Below are 23,074 nucleotides of genomic sequence, written 5' to 3'. Positions count from 1 at the left end.
TGGGACATAGGCCAGAGGTGTGAAAAGGGGCTGGTTAAGAGGATTCATCAGAGACAGGGGTGGATGGTAAGAGGATTCATCAGAGATAAGAGTAGGCAGCAGAACAGGCAAATCAACTGAAATACAGAGGGGAAAAACTAGGTGAGGATAGGGCAAGACATGAGAGGTCTGCTGTGCCACATAGGTCAGCCCCCTAGCCGAGGATTGAACTCACAGTAACTGGCAATGGCTTGTTAGCACTGGGACTTTAACCCCTGTGCCTCCAAAGAGATCCTTCTGTGTTTTTTTTATTGGTGAGTTTATTCCATTAATATTTAGGATGATTATTGATAACAGAAGTCTGTTATTGCAATTTTGTTCATCATTTTGTGGTTTTATTGAATTCTTTGTTCAGTTCATGTTCATTCCTTTGTTGTCTTATATAAGTTTTTATGTAGTATTACTTGAAGTGTAGAGTTGGTTGTAATGAATTCCCAAAGATTCTGTTTGCCTGAAAAAGTCCTTATTTTTCCCACATATAGGAAGCAGTTTTGCAGCATAGCTTAAGATACTTGGTTGGCATTTTTTGTCACAGAGTTTTTTGGATATGTCACTCCATTCTTTTCTACATCCATAGTATTTCTTTAGAGAAGCCTAGTATTATAAGTTTTCTGTTATAAGTTATTCATTTCTTCCCCTCTAGTCAGCTTCATTATTTTTTCTTAGATTCTTGGAAGCTTTACTACTATTTGTCTTGTTGTAGTTTTCTTCTCACTATGATAGCTTGGCCTCTTTTAAGCTTGTATGTCCATTTTTATTTCCTTCTTCAGTTTTGGAAATTTTCTTCAATTATTTCCTTGAACAGCTTTTCAGCTCCCTTATCTCTGATTGCTCCTTCTAGGAGTTCTATAATGCTTTTGTCCTTTCCTAATGAAGTCAGAGAATCTCAGTGTTTCTTCATGTTGTCTCTCTCTCTTCCTTCTTGTTTCTTTTTGTATCTGCAGGGTCTCTTATATCACTGATTCATTCTTCCATACTGTTTTTCTATTTTAATGGCTTTTTCCTGAAATTTCTTTTTTTTAAAGATTTATTTATTTGTGCATACAGAACTGGGGTACAGGCCAGAGGCTCAGGGGCGGTGAGAGGGGAACAGAACAGAGACAGAGTGGGGAACAGAACAGGCAGATCGACGAAGTACACTGCTGAGGGGAGCAGCAGGCGGGTCAGGAGAGGTCTGCCACACCATGTCGTCACCTCCCAGGGCAGGCGGGAATCGAACTCATGCGGAAGCAGCTTTAGATTCTCAGTGCTGTGCTTTAACCCGCTGCGCCACCAGGAAGGGCCCTTTTTCCTGAAATTTTTAACCTCCCCCATTGATCTTTGTACTTCCTGCAGTTCCTTTATTTATTTATTTTTAAAGATTTCTTTATTTATGCATACAGAACCAAGATATAGGGGCAGTGAGAGGATTCACCAGAGATAGAGTGAGGAACAGAACAGGCAGATCAACAAAGTACACTGCTGAGGGGAGCAGCAGGCAAGACAGGAGAGGTCTGCCCAGCCATGTGGTTCACTCCCAGGCCAGGGATCGAACTTGCAATGAAGTTGCTGCAACTAGCTTGTACTGCTGTGCTCTAATAACCTTTGCACCACTAGGGACCAGGGAGGCTCTCCTAAAGCCCCCCATTTTTTTAAAGTTTCCATCATGGATGGAGCTCAAAGGGATTATGCTCAGTTAGGAATGGAGAGAATACAACTAAGGGATCCGAAAAACAGTAACTATAATAAAGCAAATATCAAAATCATCATGCAACTATATAGATCAGAGACATTCTGTAGGGGAGGAGAAGGGAGAAGGAACAGGACAGGAGTGGGAAGAGAACAACTGACTCATGTTGATGGTACATGGCTGAAATGGTGCTGTGAATTTCATGGGGAAATCATATATTGTACAAAAATGAAGAATGATGTAATGAATATATTTAAAAAATAAAAAAATATTCAGTCTCAATCTTCTATTTGTTGATTATGTTTCTCATAGGATTCTTTTTCTTTTCTGTACCTTCTCATATTTCTCTGATCTGTTTTTCTGATTTTGGTTTGGTTGTTAAAATTCTTTGACTTTTTTTACTATGGCTATTTTGAATTCTTTATCTGACAATAAGAAAATTCTTCCATATCAGTGTTGGATACTGGGGACTGATTTCCTTTCTGTGGTGTATTGTTTACCGGAGTGCTTACTTGACCACTTGTATTTTTCTTTTTCTCCATTGTCTGCTTCCTCTTTGTTTTAGGAGTGGTTAGTGAGGACTGCTGGGGCCAGTAAGTGGGAACTCCTATGGCTCCCATCTAGATATGAGTCATCTGGAATGTTGGGGCAGAGGGATGGGATTTCCAGGCACTCATAGTTTCTTCTTTTAAAGATTTATTTATGCATACAGAACTGGTGTACAGACCAGAGGTGCAGGGGCAGTAAGAGGCTTCACCAGAGACAGAGTGGAGCAGAACAGGCCAACTGATGAAGTACACTGCTGAGGGGAGAAGTGGGCAGGTCAGGAGAGGTCTGCTGTGCCACGTGGCTCACTTCCAGGCTGGGATAGAACTCATGCTTAAGTGGCTTTAGCTTCAGCTCCTTAGTGCTGTGCTTTAACCCACTGCACCATCAGGGAAGGCCCTCCAAGCACTTAAAATTTCTAGGCACTCTTTCCAATGTGTGTGTGTGTGTGGTCTTACTGGGTCTCTGGACCACTGGAGCCAATGGCTGGGGCTCCCGTGGATCCTATCTAGGAATGAGTTGTCTGGACTGCTGGGTCTTTGTCCTTTGTATTTTGACAGTTTCCTTTTAATAATGTTTCAAATCTATTTTTATCTCTTTTGTTTCTGCTATGCATTTTTGTTTTGGGGTTTACATAATGGTTTCTGTGCTTATAAGCCATTTTAAAATGAAAACAATTTAATCTTGAGTCCCCATTTTAATCCTGCTTTCCTTTAAAGGGTGTATTACAAATATGTTGCTTAGAAAATAAATATTTTACAGAACTAAGTTTTCTCTGCTGAATTAAAATATAGATCATTTTAATGGTTTTGAAAAGTCAAACTACTACTAACCAAAAGGATTTAACAAGCATGTTCTGTGCATAGATAGTAGAAACTACAAAAGCTCTATTAGTACTGGCTACACAACATTAGGATTTTATGCATCTCTGATCCTCTTCTTCCTTATCCGTAATAACCATTTTAGTGACAATTTCACATAAGTTTGAAACTTAAGTGAGTTGATTCATGCAAAGCATATTTATACATAATAGCTACCTACGTGTCAATTAATCAAAACTATTAACTATGCGTTAAGTGAGGGCCACATTAATACAATTATTGTAGTAAGAGAAAAAAGGGGAGGAAGGGCACTTGGGGAACATTAGTCTATTGAGATAATTATTTTATCCACTGATGTTTAGAACTGATGGTACATGGTGATAAAAAGACATTTTGGTCAGTTTCACTATTGTTTTTAAATTTTGTTTTTCCTTCTTGCCTTTACCAGGGGACATTACAGCAAAAGACCATCTTCTACATTCACTCCATTACTTTCAGGCATAGAGTAAACAAGGACTCAGATGACAGTATCAGAGTGTGATTACCATGTACTCCAAAATAAACTAAGGGTGATTATTTAGAAAACAATTGTTCACTTACCTTTTTTGAATTTATGTATAGGAAGTTTCTTAAGTTGGTCTTTACGGAGTCTGTTTCGTCTAGCTCTATGTCTGTCCTGGACAAATTTTGTGATCTGAAAATAAAGGAGAAAAATAAAAAGGAATCATATGTTGAACATATGATATAAATGTCGGGCCCTCCCTAGTGGTACAGTGGGTTAAAGCATAGCACTAACAAGCTATCCACAGCCTCTGCAGCATGAGTTCCATCCCAAGCCAGAGAGTGACTCATGTGACACGGTAGATCTCTCCTGACCCACCTGCTGCTTCCCTCAGCAGTGCATTTTGGTGCATCTGCCTGTTCCACTCCCCCCCGCCATCTCTGGCCTGTCCCCCAGTTCTTACGTGCATAAATAAATAAATCTTTACAAAAAAGTAAAATTATAAATGTCTTTTAAGTTTCATGAGCGGTGCTGCAAATCATTTCAATTTAATTAAATTCTATTTGCAATGCAATAAATGCAAAGCATTAAATACCTCATAATTTACCTCATAAATAACCCTTGAATTTTTGCTTATCTTTAATTTACTCTGATGGAAAAAAAAATATCATGTATTGACTGCAAATATGTATGGTAGATTATTTGTTAGAAATATTGGCAGAGTTGAAAATCCATGAATTACAAACTAATAAAGTTTAAAACGCAATTTTTAAGAAATATTACACTTTTAATTCTAGCAGTAATGAACAGTATATAGACTGTAATACAAATGTTCATATGAAAGGATGAGGGGCCCTCCATGGTGGTGCAATGGGTTAAAGCACAACACTATGAAGCTATGTGCAGCTACTGCAGTATGAATTTGATCCCAGGCCAGAGAAGGGACCCACGTGGGAAGGCAGACCTTTCCTGACCCATCTGCTGCTCCCCTCAGTAGTGTATTTCAGTATTTCGCATTCCCCCACCTCTAGTCTGTACCCCAGTTCTCTATGCATAAAAATAAATAAAACTTGTCCCTCCCTGGTGGCGCAGCGGTTAAAGCACTGCACTGAGAAACTAAAGACACTTCGGCATGAGTTCGATCCCCGCCTGCCCCGGAGGTGACCACATGGCGTGGCAGACCTCTCCTGACCCGCCCGCTGCTCCCCTCAGCAGTGTACTTCGTTGATCTGCCTGTTCTGCTCCCCACTCTGTCTCTGGTGAATCCTCTCACCCTCCGCATCTCTGGCCTGTACCCCAGTTCTGTATGAATAAATAAATAAATCTTTAAAAAAAAATAAATCTTAAAAAAAAAAGAAAAAGAAAATGGAAGAATGAGAGGGAGAAAATGATTATCATGAGTCTGTTTTTTAATTAGTTGATTGATTAGCTTGTTTTTTGAGCTGATTGATATTTGATTATTTTAATTGGTGGTTTTACATATACATGGACACACAAACATTCACACATACAAATGTATATATATAAATGTATATATGCACATACATATTTGTTAATATTCACATATAATTTATTATTAATCACATCTCAGTGATTTTCTTAAATTTAATATCAACCACTAGAACAATAATATAATGTAAGCTTTCAAATAAGTAGAAAGAGTAAGTGAAATAATTTAAAACATCAAAGGAAAAAAAATCAGTAAAAAGTAAACTATAGAAAGTATAGTTTACTTTTTTTATAAATCAATTCTATATATAATTGCAAAAAATATAAAGATTAGATCTTTTTTAAGAGTGTACCATACTAAATAAGAAACAGTGTCAACTATATGCTATTTACAAGTTACAAGATTAAAACTAAGGATACATTAAGATAAAAATAAACAATAAAGGTTCAGGTGAGAAAATAATAAGAATAATGAACAGCCATATACCAGAGGCATTTTGTGGGGGTGGAGTAGGGAATGGGATCAAAAACGGGGTGGGGGGGAGGGAAGTGTACTGGACTATAGTGATGGCACATGGGTGACTTGGTGTTGGGAAACCCATGGGGATTACAATTGAGATGAAAAAAAAAATGTATAAATGATGTAAAAATAAACTACCATATTATATAAAAAATAAACATTAAGCAAAAGAAAATGGCATATCAAAATAGAACTTAAGATAAAAATTATAAGAAGGTAGTCATGTCAATAATAAAATGGATACTATATGTAAAAGATGCAAAATTTGTGGGGAAAATAAATGTATTCACAAACAATGATTTATAACTCATACAGTCAAAAAATTTAAACACAAGAAAACTATGATGTCCAGTCAGGTGGCAACTGGTTGGCTACTGAACATCTGAAATGTGACTAGTCTCAATTGAGATTTGCTATAAAAGTATTGCCAAGAGCACAAAAAGAATATAAAACATGATTCTATAATTATTTACTAAAAAACATTTTAAATTAGTTTACATATAAATTCATTTGACTATCAAAAACTTTTAATTACAATAAATGTGCCTCACAACATCATTCTGTTGCCTAGCTCTGCTTTAGAAAACAGAAGAGTAGAAAAAACTCATCATTATAAACAATAATGATGGTTGAAAAATTTTATGAGTACAATGAAAACCACTGAATTGCAATTTTTTTTTTGTTATTTATTTATACTGTTATTGAAGGGCCATTATTTTACATCCTTGCTAGTATTTTGACAGTACAAGATATTCCTATCCCATGTGTAGTCACTTTAGCCCTCCCAAAACCAAAGCAGCCATAGTCCATTATGTTCTCCCTCCCACAGCCCTGTTTTCACCCATTTTCCCCACTCCATCTCCTCTGAAAGTATAAGATTAATGGTAAGATTCCAAGAGGATGAAAGTTTGTCCCTGACACTTGTTTGGTTTTTCTATGTTCCACATATAAGTGACACCACCCAACAATTATCTTTCTCTTTCTGGCTTATTTCACTTTTTATAAGCCCTGCCAGCTCCATCCATGATGTAAATGGAATGAGTCTATCTTTGTGATTGCTGAGTAGTATTCCGTTATGAATATATATGTGTGTGTGTGTGTGTGTGTGTGCACCACATAGTTTTTGATCCACACACCTGTTTCTGAGCATATCAATTATTTCCATATCTTGGCTACTATAAACACTGCCACTAAATATAGGAGAAGGACTGTTGGGTTTTACAGCAGATCCATTTTTGGTCTTCCAAGGCGCCTCCCCATTTTTTCCCACAGGGGCTGGAAAAGTCTACATTCCCACCAACAGAGAAAGAGGGCTCATTTTTTTCAACACCTTTGAAGCAATTGTTATTTCTAGTCTTTTTCAATATGGGCCATTCTCAATGGTGAGAGGTGGTATCTCATTGTGAGTTTTTTATTACATTTACTGGATGATAAGTGATAATGAACATTTTTTAATTTATGTGACTGCTAGACATTTGTATATATTCTAGGGAGAAGTGCCTAATGAGTAGCTCTAGCCATTTTTGATTAGGTTATGTTTTCTTTTTGTTAAGTTGTACAAGTTCTTTATAGATCTTTGATATCAGCCCCTTGTCAGATGCATGGTGTGCAAATATTTCCTCCCATTTGATAGGGTGCCCCTTCATTTTATTTACAGTATCTTCTACTGTCCTTAACCTTTTCAGTTTGATGTAATGCCAACTATATATATTCTTGTTTTCCATGCTTTTGGGGACAATTCTGTGAAGATATTTCAGAGATTTATGTCCTAGAGTATTCTGCTTAGTTTTTGGTTTTATATCTTACATTCAAGTCTTTCATTCATTCTGAGTTGACTTTTGTGCATGGTACGAATTATCTAGTGTCATTCTTTTTCATGAAGCAGTACAGTTTTCCCAACACTGTTTATTGAAGAGGCTTTCCTTGTTCCTGTTCTTGTTCCAGTGTATATTCTTTATTTAGTCATAGAGTCCATTTATGCAAGGGTTTGTTGCTAAGTTCTTAATTTTATCCTATTGGTCTGTGTGTCTGGTTTTGTTTCAGTACCATGCTGTTTAAGTAACTATGGCTTGATAGTATAAAGTATGGAAGTGCAATATCCACATTTTCTACTTTTTTTCTTAGGATAGCTTTGGCTACTTGGGGTTTTTGTGATTTGATATAAATTTCAGTAATGTTTGTTCAATTTCTATGAAGAAAGCTATTGAATTTTATTGAGATTGCACTGAATCTGTGAATTGCTTTGGATGAGATGGCCATTTTGACAATGTTGATTCTTCTAATCCATGAGCACAGTATATCTTTCTATTTCTTTGTATCTTCTATTTTGCATACTTAAACAATGCTTTATATTTTTATTTGTAAAGATCCTTCATCTCCCTTGTTAGGTTTACTCCTGGGCACCTTTTGTTTTTGATGTGATTATAAATGCATTGGTTTTCTTAGTTTCTTCCTCTCCTAGCTCACTGTTGTCATATAGGAAAGCTTTTAGTGTACTGCTTTTGTGACTGCCACTTTACTAAAATGAATTATTATTTTATCAATGGAATTTCTAGAGTTCATTATGTATATTATCTTTTCATTTGCAAACCGTGATAGCTTTACTTCTTTTGTCCCAATTTGGATTTGGATATATTTTTTTACATTTCTCTTGCCTAATTGCTCTAGCTAGGACCTCCAATTTTATATAGTAGTGGTGAGAGTGTACATCCTTTTCTAGTACTGGATCTCAGAAGAAAGGCTTTCATTTTTTTTTACCACTGAGAATAATAGCTATAGGTTTTGTCATACCTATATAATAATATATTATTATATTTTTATTATATTCTATTTATAATCATACTTTTAAAATCATAATTAGAAGTTTTTAATTGTAAATGAATGCTTACTCAACATCTATTGATATGATCATGTGCTTCTGTTGACTGATTTTCAGATGTTGAGCCATCCTTGTCTTCATAGTATAAATCCCACGTGGTCATGATACATAAGCCTTTTCTATATATTCTTAGATTTGGTTTGCCAAGATTTTATTAAGGGTTTTAGCATCTGTATTTGTTAGGGGGATTAGTCTTTAGTTCTCTTGTGTTGTCTTTTAAGTAGTATATTTTAATTGGGTCAATTTTGTTATGGAAATTATCTCAATTAATCTGGTCAAAATGGCTAGAGAATCTCATACTAGATAAGACAAATACACAAACTCAAACTAATAGACATACACAGAATTTTGCATGGAATAACTAACCTTTCATATTGTTAATTTGTCATTTATAATCTTTGTAAAAAATGGACCCATATAAGAAATTCTAATAATCCAATTTACAAAGAATTTATACATAATAATCAAGTAATTCTTCCCCTAACTATGAGAATTTTAGAAATTTACAAAACAAATTAACATAATTCAACAGAGCAAAATATGAATACATAAGTAAGACATTAATTAAAGCATTTCACTATTAACAAAGAAAAAGGCAAATAAAAAATAGTTTTTATTATTTTTCCCCTTGTTTTACCAGAAAATAGAACAAAATATGAAATAGGAGTTCTAACAAGAAAAACATGTCATTTTGTTCCTTGCTTTCAAGGTAAAGCTAGTATTTCACCATTTACTGAAATTCTTTTTTAGTTTTTTTTTTTTTTTTAAGATTTATTTCTTTATTCAGACAGACCTGGGGTACAGGCCAGAGATGCGGAGGGTGAGAGGATTCACCAGGGACAGAGTGGGGAGCAGAACAGGCAGATCGACAAAGTACACTGCTGAGGGGAGCAGTGGGCGGGTCAGGAGAGGTCTGCCATGCCATGTGGTCACCTCCAGGGCAGGCAGGATCGAACTCATGGGGAAATGGCTTAAGCTTCTTAGTGCAGTGCTTTAACCCGCTGCGCCAACAGGGAGGGCCCTCTTTTTTAGTTTTTAATGAAGAATCTTTATTACTTCATGGTACTGATTTCTACTCCTACTGTGCCACCAGTATTTTTGTTTGTTTTGTTTGTTGGGTTCTCCTACCTATACTTCCTTGCTTCTTACACCAAAAACCCAGGAAAATCAACATACAAATGAATAGAATAGGAGAATTCAGCAGGTTTAATTTGAAAGAGCTTAATTCTTCCCTCTCCTCATCTTTAGGGTGGTCTATATTTAGTGCCCTGTTTTCAAAGAAAGGATAAAGTGGTGAAAGAGAAACATTATTAGCTTCCAAATGGAAAAACCTGGTAATTGTTACCTTAATCAAAGGTAATATTTTACATATATCAGGTATCACTTTATATATGAAGAGAAGTAAATTTAGTGATATTCATTTTGAAACAGTTGTATCCATACGTTAATAAAAACATTCAATTCAAAGATACTCTATAGAACACCTAACAGGTACTCCTCAAACTTGTCAAAGGCATGGGGAAAAAACAATCAAAAAAGTAAAACTGATTAGAGGAGACTGGGAAGACATGATAACCAAATACGATGTGGTACCCTGGATTGGATCTCTGACAAGAAAAAAACATTAATGGAAAAACTGATAAAATCCATAAAATGTCTAGAGTATAGTTCCTATTATACATCAATATGAGTTTCTCAGTTTTGAAAAAATTGTAAAATGTGATATATTGTTAATGAAAGGTAGATAAGAAGTGCAAAGAAATGCTTTCTTCACAATTTTTTTTGTAAGTCTGAACATCATTTGAAAATTAAAATTTATTTAAAAAATAAAATATTGTACAAACTTTATATTACTTTATGTCCTATTAACAACTAATCAGAAAATTTAATTAAACAAAATCTAACAAAAGACATGAAAAACATTTACCAAAAAAAAAAAAGTTAAGCTGATTACTGTGGAAGGTCTAAACAACTGAAAAGAAATCCATAGCATCAACATTTCAATGGTAGCATTTAATCTTTATTCTATATATTCAACAAAATAATAAACTCACTAAATATTAATGAAAAATAAATTTAAAAATCAAAAATAACAAATTATTTTATATCTTTGCATAATACTGATCATAGTAGTATCTACTTTTGCATTCAATGTTTTGATATTATACATAATGTGGTATACCAAAAGAAACCTTCAAATAAACCCTAAAAGAATTAGAGTGACAAAGGCAAACAATACCTTAGTATTACTATGAAAATAATTTCAAATAATTTAATTTTTATTTAATAATTAAATAACTTTTATTTAATTTCTCAGTATAATGTATTTTTAGAGCTGTCCATTTATCTTTTTTTAATTACTTAAAATTAATTTACCTACCATGAAAATGACTATCAAGATGAGACAGATGCCCACTATGATAAGGAAAGGGATTAGATAATATTCCAAAGGAAGACTAAATTCAGGAACTAAGATAATGTGGCCCCTGGAAGGAAACAAAAGAAATTGAAAAATATTTAAAAATGTGAAATTATGAAGTTAATTAAATATAAGAAAATATTTTAAAAGATAAGTATTACAATTCAATTCCCTAGATACTTCTCATTTTGTAATATATCATTATCAATAATTTAAGTAATTTTTTTCCAAGCATAAATCTGCCAAAATAGCTTACCTACGTACTTTTTGTAAGATCTTAAACTGAGTAGAGAAAATCAGGTAATCAGTACTTATTGTGTCCATCTTGGAAAGCTAAGATTTGATCAATGAAGCAGAATACTAAGTAGTGCAGGAAACAGTGTCTCATTCTTCCTTTAAGTCCCTAGGTTAATTTCAAACCAGGTCTAGGCTTACACTTTATAACTATAATCTCTCTAATGTCCAAATTTATCTATTGACCTATAAGGATTGCCATTTCTGTTTGAAATCTTTACCATGTAGGACAGCAAAGAAATACAGCCAAACCTCTGAGCCCCAATGATTATAAAAGCATATGTCAGAACTTTCCTTCCTATACACCAATACTGCAGGCAACAATTAATACAACTCTTGGATACTTCAACTATAACAGATCATTATTTGCTTCAACTTCGTCCTTCAGTCCATAACTGTCTCACCAAATATCCTACATTCCCTATTAAACAACACTATATTGTTATGCTCCTCTGGGTGAAAACACTATTCCTGCCTACTGTGTTTTGAGGGTCTGTTTCATGGAAGAATCTCTGAAATATTAACTGCATTATTTTCTTCACTAAATGTGAAGAATTATGCATTAACTTAAGTTTCAGTCTATATGTTACTTTACTAGTGAGATTTTGGGGGGAAATTACATATAGAAGTACTTATTTGATGTCAAACTTTTTAAACTTGAAAATAAACATTTTGTCACTATAAAGGTTAACACAATACAATGTTTGAATTCTACAATTACAAAATACTAATTGTTTATAACATACAAATATGTCTTAATGAAGTAACATAAATGTAAATAACATTGCTTTGAATAACAAAGGTTTATTAAACTAAAAGAGAAAATTTTATTATCTTTTTAGATATATGGGTGGGTGCCTTAACTCCTCAAGAATGAATATATTTTCAATACATAATCACATACAGAGGAAACAGTAAAATATAGTAAGTCTTAAAATATGACTTAGGAAGAAATAATCTAGCACAACAGAGCTCAATCTAAAACATAACCTTGTTTACAACTGATAATAAATAATTCTACCCTGATATTAAGAATGTTAAGTCACATGATAATTTTTGATATCCATTACTTACCCCTTATCATATGTGAAATCATCTTTCAGGGAATTAGCTGATGATTCGCCAATAAAAACAGATGGAATGTCAATTTTCTTTAGCACGTCAACTATATAAAACAATAATTAAAATATTCTTAAAAGCCCATGCTGAATGAAGAATCAATTTTAGCTTTCTTCACAATAGCAACAAATGCAACTGAAGCAATTACCATCAAGTTTAATTGTTTAATGGTTGATTTTCCAGATCATAGATCATCAAATGGTTGAGTATTACATTTATAATAACAAAAGCTACCTTCTTGCCTACATTACCATATCATTTCAGTAACCCTATAAAATTAAAATGTACTTCATATTTTTTAATATTTCCTTTTTATTTATTCCACTATAGACATAATTAAACAATGAGAAAAGGGAGAAATTTTAAGTTTTCTCTTCACATATGCTTTTTCCTAAATGAAAAGATTCTACACATAGCCTATTCCCAGGAGAAGTGTAAGCCAAAGAATAAGGAAAAATTACTTCTCAACACTGAAAAATGATACCACACATCTGTGACTTTCCTTAGTGAAGGATTGATGGGAGTTGAGAAAGGGAATACAACAGGGAAGATTGGGTAAACTACTTCCTCCTTAACCTGGAATTCATGGTAAAGCTTTGTGTTTCAATTGCTCTCTGAAGAAAGCTAACTCTTTCCGGCCTTCTCTAGTGGCATGGCAGGTTAAAGCTGAGCACCATGAAGTTATGGACAGCCACTGCAGCCAGAGTCCTCAGCAGTGTATTTCACTACAACTGCCTATTCTGCTCCCCACTCTTGTCTCTGGTGGATCCTTTCATGCCCCCGCCCCAGTGCTGCTGACCTGTACTCCAGTTCTTGTATGCATGAATAAATCTTTAAAAAAAATAGAAAAAAGAAAAAGAAATTTGATTCTTCTACCTATATTCAAAGTCAAAGTCAAAAGCCAGCAACAAAAAAACTTGGTAAAATTTACCCATTATGCAAAAACAGAACTGAAAACAATTCTTTGGATGCTAATTCTAGAAAAATTTATAGAGCCTTATTTAGCTGTGAGTTAATTCTAAAGATTTACCTTTAAAGAAAGTTGATTTCTTTACTTTTGCTACATGCATATTTGTCACTACTTTGATTTTAAATATAAGAGAAAATAGAACCATAATCCTTCCCATCCAAGACAAAGATTTTATTTGAAGTAATAAAATAGTTATAAAATTCAACAAATACACACAATTATGTAACCACCACTACAATCAAGACATTAGACTGTCTATAGAAAATCCCAAAACTTAAGCCCTAGGATGCAACAACCAAAATGGTTAGTAAAGGTATTAATCACTGTTTCTATCAATGGGATCAATAAATATTTTATTTTATATATAATGGGATGATAGATTCATGGGAAAACGTATAAGCTTTTTATCAACTCAAAGCTATGCTTTAGATACCCTGTCATATCAATAAATACAGATCACCTCATCATTTTTAAAAACTGCAGCTGTATTATATAGCCAAATATATTTTAGATAGATGTTTTCTATCATTTAGTGTTTTTTCTAACACATATGGCTAAAATTTAATTTAACAATTGAAAGTTGAAATTACATACACTGCAAAATGTTTTTCTTGCTTATGAAGATACTCAGTGTCATGGAAGAACTTTTGATTTGTAAGTACTGGCTTATAATTATTGGAGTCACAACAGTTTTTAGTTTTTCCACATATAAAAAACTTCTCACCTTAATGAGAAGATTAAGAAGGGGGAAATGATGTATGCAAATACGAAAAGCTATCTTGGAGACTTTACAATATTATTTCTTTACTGAAAACAAAACATGTTCATAAAAGAACACTAAATCTTAATTATGAGCTACAAAACAGTTCTGTGACATATATTCTACCAAAGATTATTATCATGACATCACAGACAATATAATTCAAGTGGCTAGCCCCTATCTCTCCAGACTCATATGCCTAACTGCCAGCTCATTTCCTCCACTTATAGATGTTTCAAACTTCATGTTTCTCAAACGGAATTCTTCATGTCTCTTTTTCTTCAACCAGCTCTTTTTCTAGTCTTTGTCATCTTTATACATATTCACTTAATTGTTTAGGATAAACAATAAATATTCACTTAACTGTTTAGAATAAACATCTTGGAGTTATCCTTTACTCTTTTCCCTTTATTCCATAGACTGAATCTTATCAATTTTAAAATATTCCCCAATATTATCAATCTTATCACTGCCATTGCTAGTATTCCAAAACACTTGCCTGTTTGTAGCAACACTGTTCCAACTGATCTCACAGTTGGCACTCTTTTCTATCCTTTATCTTCAATCTATTCTCCAAAAAACACCAAGTGATCTTTTTCAAATGTGAGTCCAACTACCTTACTCCTGTTTAAAACTTATCTCAAATTCCAAAGTTGTCCTAGAACTACATCCACTGACCCCAAATGTCCCATTAACCTTACTCCCTGCCACTCTTTGTTTCCTTTATTCCACTTCAAGACTGACTGCCACACCTTAAAAACCCCAAGTATGTTCCTTTTCATTTGCTAGTTATTTCTTTCCTTAGTCTACTTCTCATCAGAAATCTGCATGGCTCAGCCTCTCACATCAGACCTCAAATATTCAAATATCAGAATGTAGAAAGCCTCTTTTGACTAATTGCCTAATAAACCATCTTCCTCTCATCCCTGTGACTCTATGTGGCTTATGTGTTCTTCCTTACATATAGCACTTATCAAAATCTGAGTTTTCTCTTTGTGGATCTGCTAGGCTTAAACGACTGCTTAAGCCACCTTTCTGGCTATCCAGCTTAGTCTTTCCAGGACAAAGTCCATTTTTCCCAGTCAATAATGTAAACCTAAAGTATACAAGACCACCAACCCTGCAAACTTTTCTCTCAAGTTGAACAAGAGCAGGATGCTTAACCCCTTGGGACAATGAATAGTCCTTATAAAGAATGACCAGGAATACCTGGGGAGCCTAAACTGATATGTAACTTTGTGTCACAGAGACTGATTAGTGGAATGCCTGGTTAATAAGATCAGAAACATGGGAGTGGAGGTAGGAAGCTTCATTTCAATCTTCAAACACAACTATAAAACTAATAGGATCCTTAGACTCACCTCTCCAAAAAGCCTAGATAACTTAAGCATTCAATCACTTCTTTCTCACTTTCTTCTCTTTGCTCTCCTGTCCCAAGTAACTGTCTCTAAGATCATTCAATCACTACAAACACCAGGTTTTGCCTTCTTGGTAGCATCCTGCAAAAACAGCTTGCTCCGTGAGTCAGGTTTCTTTGACAGTGTGGAATTGCCTAATGCAACACTCTTAGCACACATCTTTGATTACGTGTTTATTTTTTTTTTCTTTCCCACTATATAATGCAATGAAAACAGTAACAGCATAAAAAATCAACAAAATAACTATTAAATGATCACTAAGAAACAGAGTTTCTAGACATTTTAATTCATTCAGTCTTCACAACTCAGTGAATTAATTGCTATCATCCCCTAATGTACAGATCAGAAAAAGTGAGGAATGGAGATGTGAGGTAACATACCCATGATATAGAGCTAGAAATCAAAAACTGGCAGACACTCACAAACCACACTCTCAACCACTGCTTTCTGCTGCCTCAAGTGAATGGTATGAGAGAAGAACAACCGACTACATCATTCCCTGCTATACTCAAGGTACCTAATACAAAGCTTGGTGTAAGCTGTCAAAAATACCAAAGGAAGAAAGAAAGTAAAGGTGAAGAAACAAACCCAAACATATTAATCACTTGCTCTAGTGACATAGTTAGGAATCTGTTGGGGACCAGCCCCAATCACAGATTATTGGGGGGGCAAAACGGTCTTTATTTATACTGTTTAGCAAGATTTAGCTACAATAATACATCAGGCAAGTTAATAAGAAATCAGCATAAAAGTTCTAAAGGAAGAGGGGAAAAATGCATCCTCCTCTTCCTGCTACTTTATGGCATACATCTTTGTGATAACTTTTATGTATACGGATGTTTAATTATGACTTCAAAGGATAAGGGTCTGGGAAAGGATGAGGTTAGCAAGGAATTTTGGAGTCCTAGGGAAGGAATAAACTGTGTTAGCAGAGTCGTCAGTGATTGTCTAAAGAAAAGCTAATGGCTAACTTAAGGTTAGCAGAGAGTAGCTAGTGTTTGTTTTAGGAAAAGGTTAATTAAGACTAGCAGAGAATAGTTAGTGATTGTTTTAGGAAAAGAGTAAATTAAGAGGAAGTCACACAGTTACGCATTAAGTAAAACCTGTGCTGATAATGTTAGGAAATTGTCCATGGGTCCTTATGCCCTGGGAGTTATCTAAAATTCGCTTTTTGTTTCAAAAGACCAAGGAAGCTTCCCAGGAATCTTGATGTTCGCAGGGTCTTATCTCTCCAAGAGCTTTGCCTTTTGTCTTCAGTCAAAGGAATTTCCTGCTGTGGAGCAGCTTAGCTCATACTTTGCCCAGACCAGGTAGCCAATTTAGAGCTAAGGCAATCCAGTTATAAACTGATATTGCTACAATATTTTTGATATTATGATTATACAGAAAAGGGAGGTCATAACATAAGTCAACAATGGAAACTCCAATTTTTCAGAACATTCCCTATCCGCCCGGAATTTGTCAGTCGACAGAAGTTGCACAACTTGTGTCAGGAATCTTCATAGCCTAGACTCAAACTCTCGATCTCCCCATTCTGCTATGGCATGACATGGCATGTACACTGTTCTCATATGATCTTCACACTAAATAAAATTAAAATTATTCGTACTTTTATAAATAAAGGGTTTTAAAAAGTTTAATAGCTGGCCCCTCCCTGGTGGAGTAAGGAGTTAAGTCACAGCACTATGAAGCTATCACAGCCACTGAGGCATGAATTCGATCCCCTGATAGGGAGGAGACCACTTGGCTGGCAGATCTCTTCAGGCCTGCCTACTGTTGCCCTCAGCAGTATACTTCGTTGATCTGCCTGTTCTGCTCCCTACTCTGTCCTGGTGAATCCTCTCACCCCCTGTACATCTGCCCTGTACCCCAGTTCTGTATGTATAAATATATTTTTTTAAAGTTTAATAATTATACCAACAGTACAGATCTTGTCATGTAACTGAGATGGAATAAACCTTTATTTCCTGTTCTCAGGTTGTTTAATTCCCTATATCCTGCTGCCTCCTGAAGATGACAAGTATTACTGGCCCATTCTGTATCCTGGATGAAATAAAAATGGACACAATACCTTGGGTGAAGTTTTAGTAAAAGAGGGCTTTTATAACTTCCTTTTGTTTCTGGATATATAACTTCCTTTTGTTTCCTCTCCTCTTAGAATACTTACAATATTTCTTGTGGCTATGGATTAAGGCTTGAAAGGAGGAATAGATACATGCCTCTTTAAATAGTCCACTACCAAGTAAGAGCAAAGATGAAAATGGTAAAGATCTTTACAACATTTATCATTGAATGTAAGAAAAGTTTAAACATACACATATACAATATTGGAATGAATATCACAGAAAGTAATCTAAGCTTAAAGTCAGGAAACAAAATCCTGAGAAATTTTTGCTATATAATACTCAGTAGGAAATTTCCATGGCAACAGCAGGGTTATAGAGGTATATACTACTTTTGATATTTAGCATGTCCCTTAGGAAATTATAACAAATAGGTTTTATGGTATTATAAAGACAAAATAGGTGGTAAAAGGAACTGACAAAAATCTTTAGTTCACAAATTTTTTTTTAAAGGTTTATTCATGCATACAGAACTAGGGTACAGACCAGAGGTGCAGGGGCAGTGAGAGGATTCACCAGAAACAGAGTGGGGAGCAGAACAGGCAGACTGACAAAGTACACTGCTGAGGGGAGCAGCAGGAGGGTCAGGAGAGGTCTGCCTCGTCATGTGGATAACCTCCAGGGCGGGGATTGAACTCATGCTGAAGTGACTTCAGCTTCTTAGTGCTGTGCTTTAACCCGCTGCACCACCAGGGAGGGCTGCTAACAATATCTTCATTGAACACATATCAAAAGAGTAAATACTTTATACATATTAATCGGCTTGTTAAACCCAAAACATCTTTAGCTCTTAAGAAGGTCTCAAGAGTTGCTATGCTCTGAGACTGGCCTTTAGCAAAACATACAAAAAGAAACTTGCTCAAAGTTCTGTAACTAATAAAAGAGGGAATTGGGGCCTTTTGGTACAACAGGTTATAGCACAGCACCATGAAGCGGTTCAAAGCCACTGCAGCATGAGTTCGATCCCCAGACAAGGAGGTGACCCACATGGTGCAACAGACCTCTCCTGTCTTCCTTGTTGCTTCCCTCAACAGTGCACTTTGTTGATCTGCCTGGTCTGCTCCCCACTCTCTCTTTGGTTGAGTCCTCTCACTGCCCTTGTACCACTGGCCTATACCCAAGTTCTGTATGTATACATAAATAAATCTTTAAAAAATAAATAAAAGTAGGAAGTGAAATCTGAATTCAGGTTTATCTATTTCAGAAGTATACATGTTCACCATTTTGCTGATAAAATATATAGTTCACAAAAGGCACTAACCTAGGATGCATCATGTGGGTAGTATGTTTTTTAAAAGGTGTAGTTAAAGGAATCTGCTATTATACCAAAAGTAGTAATTTGTTTTGTAAGTAAAATACGTTTATCGATTCCTGTAATTCACAAGCAAAGGTTGTCAAACCTTTTGTAAAATGCTGAAACCTCATAAAGGCACTGAATGTAGTCTGTAATTGTGATACTGAATTTGCTAGATTAATGACTTATAAAGAAAAAAATTCTCAAACAATAACAATAAACACTATGGTGTAAAAGTAATTTTGGGGGCCCTCCCTGGTGGCACAGCGGGTTAAAGCACAGCACTGAGAATCTAAAGCCGCCTCCGCATGAGTTCGATTCCCGCCTGCCCCGGAGGTGACTACATGGCGTGGCAGACCTCTTCTGACCCGCCCGCTGCTCCCCTCAGCAGTGTACTTCATCGATCTGCCTGTTCTGCTCCCCACTCTGTCTCTGGTGAAGCTTCTCACCGCCCCTGAGCCTCTGGTCTGTACCCTAGTTCTGTATGCACAAATAAATAAATCTTTTAAAAAAAAAAAAGTAATTTTTGGTTAAAAAAATCCAAAATACTTCCTATTGAGGAAGTAGTTATTTAAAATCCTAAATACATTCCAATGTGGTATATCAACCATAATTTTAGATTTGCTATTTGTTCCAATTTCTTTCTTGCATATATCACTCAATGGAACACAGTAGCAAAAGCTATGATCATGCATTAAAAGGAAAGCAAAATGTGTAATCATAAATGTTGCTAATGAATCATCTTAATGGTACCTAGAAAGATTCTGTTAAAATCAATAATGCCGAGTGAGAGCAATTGAACTAACTGAAATACACAAAGACACAGATATACACACACACACACAATATGTCAAAAAAAAATGCTAAATTAGTAAATTAGGTAGGTAAAAGTATATCTCTTACAAGTCTCTCTCAGGTTAAAGTCACTTTTTCCCCACAAGCTGACATTTAAGGAAAGATTACAGTATTACTTTTTTAATGAAAAGCAATAGGCATGCCAATATATGTTAAGGGACTACTGACTTTATGGTATAAAAAACACAGTATGTGGCTTTGAAATTCCACAAGAATATAGTAGCTACTTAGTATATTCACATATACTAATGTTTAATCTTGTGAATCCAAAAAAAAAAAAAAAAAACTTAAAGCATCCTTCACTCAGCATGTTTCTCTATTTAAAGCCAATGTATGTTAAGAGCCAACTCACCTTATATTGTAATAAACTCTCTTATTGTAAAGAGAGATATAAATTGGGAATTATCTTTTTAACCTAGAAATACATACTCTGCTTTTGAAACAGAAAATGAGAAGATAAATTGTTCAGTTTTAAATATGAATGATTTTTCAAACAGGAGAGAAGAAAAGTGATACCTGTACTTACTGTCGTTGGATCCCATGCTTATGAGGTCATCAGAATCAACATTGTGAACTATGGCTGCTTTGTATCCTGCTTTCTGTGCATGTAAAACCTGCAAGGCAGAAAGTAGTCATGCTACAGGAAGAATTTTTCATCACAAAAGTCTCAATTCAACAAATACAAATCAATGCATATAAACCACTAAATCTATCCCATACATCTAGGACTAGCTTACATATATATATATATATATATATATATATACAGATGATTGATTGACAGATAAATAGGCAGAAAGAAATAGAGCAGAGCACAAGTTTTCTCTTGAAATACCTTTTATAATTTATTTTCAAGGGTTTTATATTGTACCTTCTTGACTTCACTCATAACATTAAGTAGAAAGGTTGGGAATACAAGTTACAATACTAAAAAAAGCCAAGTAACAAATATATAACTCAAAAGAGGTATAGAATAGTTGTGATTGGGCTAAAGAGTTACCAGTCTTTAGAATTTAAATCTACTTCCACTATTTATAAGTAGGATAAACTTGGGAAAATTATTTCTAAGGAATTATAACTATTTCCTTAGTTTCCCCAGATTTGAAATGGGAATAACAACACCATTTTCCTCATACATATATTTTTTTAAATGTTTATTAGAAAAACTCACATTAGAACATAAACATTATTCCTATTATCAGTTTAATTACCATCAACTAAGTTCTTTAATCTCTTTCTGAAGTTTTGTTAGAATTATAATACCTCCAGCCTTAACTGCTTACTCTATCATATAATATTCTATCATATAATATTTCCTAAAGATAACCTCTGAAGTGGTAAATGGCTGAATGTGTTGAAGAAATTTCTGAGAATAAAAATAACTCCCAAGTATTCAGACAGACTGGGTTGAGTGCTAGGTAACAGAAATTATGTAGTCAAACCCAATTAGGCAGGGTTGGCTTTGCACAGAATAAAACTTTCCTCCACATTACCCTTCAATTCTTTAAAACTTAAGTATTACAGAAGTCTCCAAAAATTTGGTTTCTGAAAATCATAGTAATGTGCACTAACCAGAATATTTTTATCCTACCATTGACAAAAATGCAATCTGTAGGAAATAAGAATGTCTCAAGTTACTAATATTTGATGAGTCTTTATAGCTTCTATAGTAACATTGAAATAGCTTGATAGAGGAGTCACTCATTAAATCATCACAAACACAAGAGGTAAAGATAGGCAGAGTTTTTTCCTTAGCTAATTAAAATAGTATAAACAGTTCATCAACATAGGACCTACTACTCTAATCAGCAAATTAACAATAAGACTTAGTCTGTTAATGCAAGGAAAGGGCAATAATAAAGAAAGAAAGTTTATTATTTCTGGCTGATTCATCCATGTTTTACTTTTAGTATGATTCTGTTATCCAGCTAAAACTGAGAAAATGCCAGCCACCAAAGCCTCTTTCCATAGATTTACTGTTTTTTAAGAGGAAGGAGAAAATCTCTTAAGGTTATTGTAGATTCAAAATTTTGTTTTCTTATTATTTATATATTAAGTTATTATATATCCATCATAGTACTATAGCGGTACAGACTTCACTCAACTTTCATTTAAACAAAAGTATATGTGGCTGAGGTTGCTATTAGTAGATCTGATGCTTTAGTGACCATTTTAATGGTTCCCAAAAGGCAAACCAAATAACTGAAGAGAAATATATTTTTTATACATGCAAAAAAAACAATTGTTCCCAGTGGCATAATTTAAGAAATAAAATATATTCTCTGCTAATATAAAAATTCAAGTTTTAAGTTTGTTTTAAAATTCACAGTCACTAAAATTCCATGATTTAATTTGTTTATTTATATACATATCACACACACACACATACACACACAAAGAAAAATCATGTTAAGATATAGAAAATGGAGAAAAATAATCTCAGGAACCATGATAAAGTAAAAATTGCAGTTCAGTATTTGTTGGGTTTGCATAATTTATTGTGTATTGGGCACAATGGCACACTCAAAGGTAATAAGAGACAATCATTATCCTTAAGGAAATCTCAATATTTGCAGAAGTACAAACAGGTCAGATGTTTTCTTGTCTTTGAATATTTATGTATTAGGTTATATCTCCTTGGAGGACGCTTTGTGTTCTGTATTTCTTGAAGTCTGTCTATTCCGCATGCTGTACCCAAGCACCAAGAATAATGGCTCCCTGCTTAAAGTGTTTAGAGCAGTTTGTTTGTACTTATCAAGTGCATTACAGTTATGCATAAATGTATTACCCCATATCCAAAATAAATCTCCATGGGGGTCCTTAAATCGCCTATAATTATCTGTGTGTTAACTTATGATAAGAAGTGACAAAGTTAACATCAATATTACAAAAGGTTTTCTGACCTCCAAACTGTTGAGAGCCATATAAATTAACAGGTTTATACCAACGAGCAATCTATCTACTCAGTAGGTCCTTAAAACTGTTCCGAGCAACTAAGGAGAATTTTTTTTTCACACATCAAAATTACAAGTGTTCCCAGAAATACAATATGAAATTCAATCAGTATCAAAAGCTATTTTCTGCTAACAAAATTATAAAGCTCCTAAAAACACTAAAATATTTTTAGTATTTTTATATAGATGTAGAAAAATGCTATATAGGAAGGAATTCTGTAAGCACAAATAAAAACATGTTTCTAAAACTTTAACAAGAATGCTTCATCAGGTTCATGTTCTTGCTTCCACTGATTTCTAAAATAAATTAATAAAATTAAATCAAGAGGAGGGACTTCCGGAAGATGGCGACAGAGTAAAGACGCCGAGATCACCGCGTCCAAGCCGGCATAGGAATTGAGGACTGAAAACGGACTATAGACTCACTTACTACAAGTTTTAACC

At 34.4% G+C, this 23,074-nt stretch overlaps 1 protein-coding gene across 2 annotated transcripts in view; it reads right to left on the bottom strand.

The window, feature by feature from the left end:
- The window catches only part of RNF13 (ring finger protein 13), a 136,971-nt gene that overhangs the window by 20,795 nt on the left and 93,102 nt on the right, over positions 1 to 23,074 (bottom strand). Inside the window, exons 5-8 of one of the 2 annotated variants that reach the window (XM_004674908.2) lie at positions 20,203 to 20,290; positions 12,212 to 12,302; positions 10,805 to 10,910; positions 3,676 to 3,769 (exon numbers count right to left, since the gene is read on the bottom strand). In XM_004674908.2, coding sequence (XP_004674965.1) covers positions 3,676 to 3,769; positions 10,805 to 10,910; positions 12,212 to 12,302; positions 20,203 to 20,290 — 379 coding nt within the window. Of the gene's footprint in view, positions 1 to 3,675; positions 3,770 to 10,804; positions 10,911 to 12,211; positions 12,303 to 20,192; positions 20,291 to 23,074 lie in introns of both variants that reach the window. The other variant, XM_012733691.1, reaches the window with a different exon arrangement.

This window comes from Condylura cristata, unplaced genomic scaffold (assembly GCF_000260355.1).
Source record: "Condylura cristata isolate star-nosed mole 26May11 unplaced genomic scaffold, ConCri1.0 scaffold00003, whole genome shotgun sequence".
Lineage (NCBI taxonomy): Eukaryota > Metazoa > Chordata > Mammalia > Eulipotyphla > Talpidae > Condylura > Condylura cristata.
The sequence above is the reverse complement of the archived record's forward strand: the minus strand, read 5'-3'. Positions and strand labels throughout refer to the sequence as shown.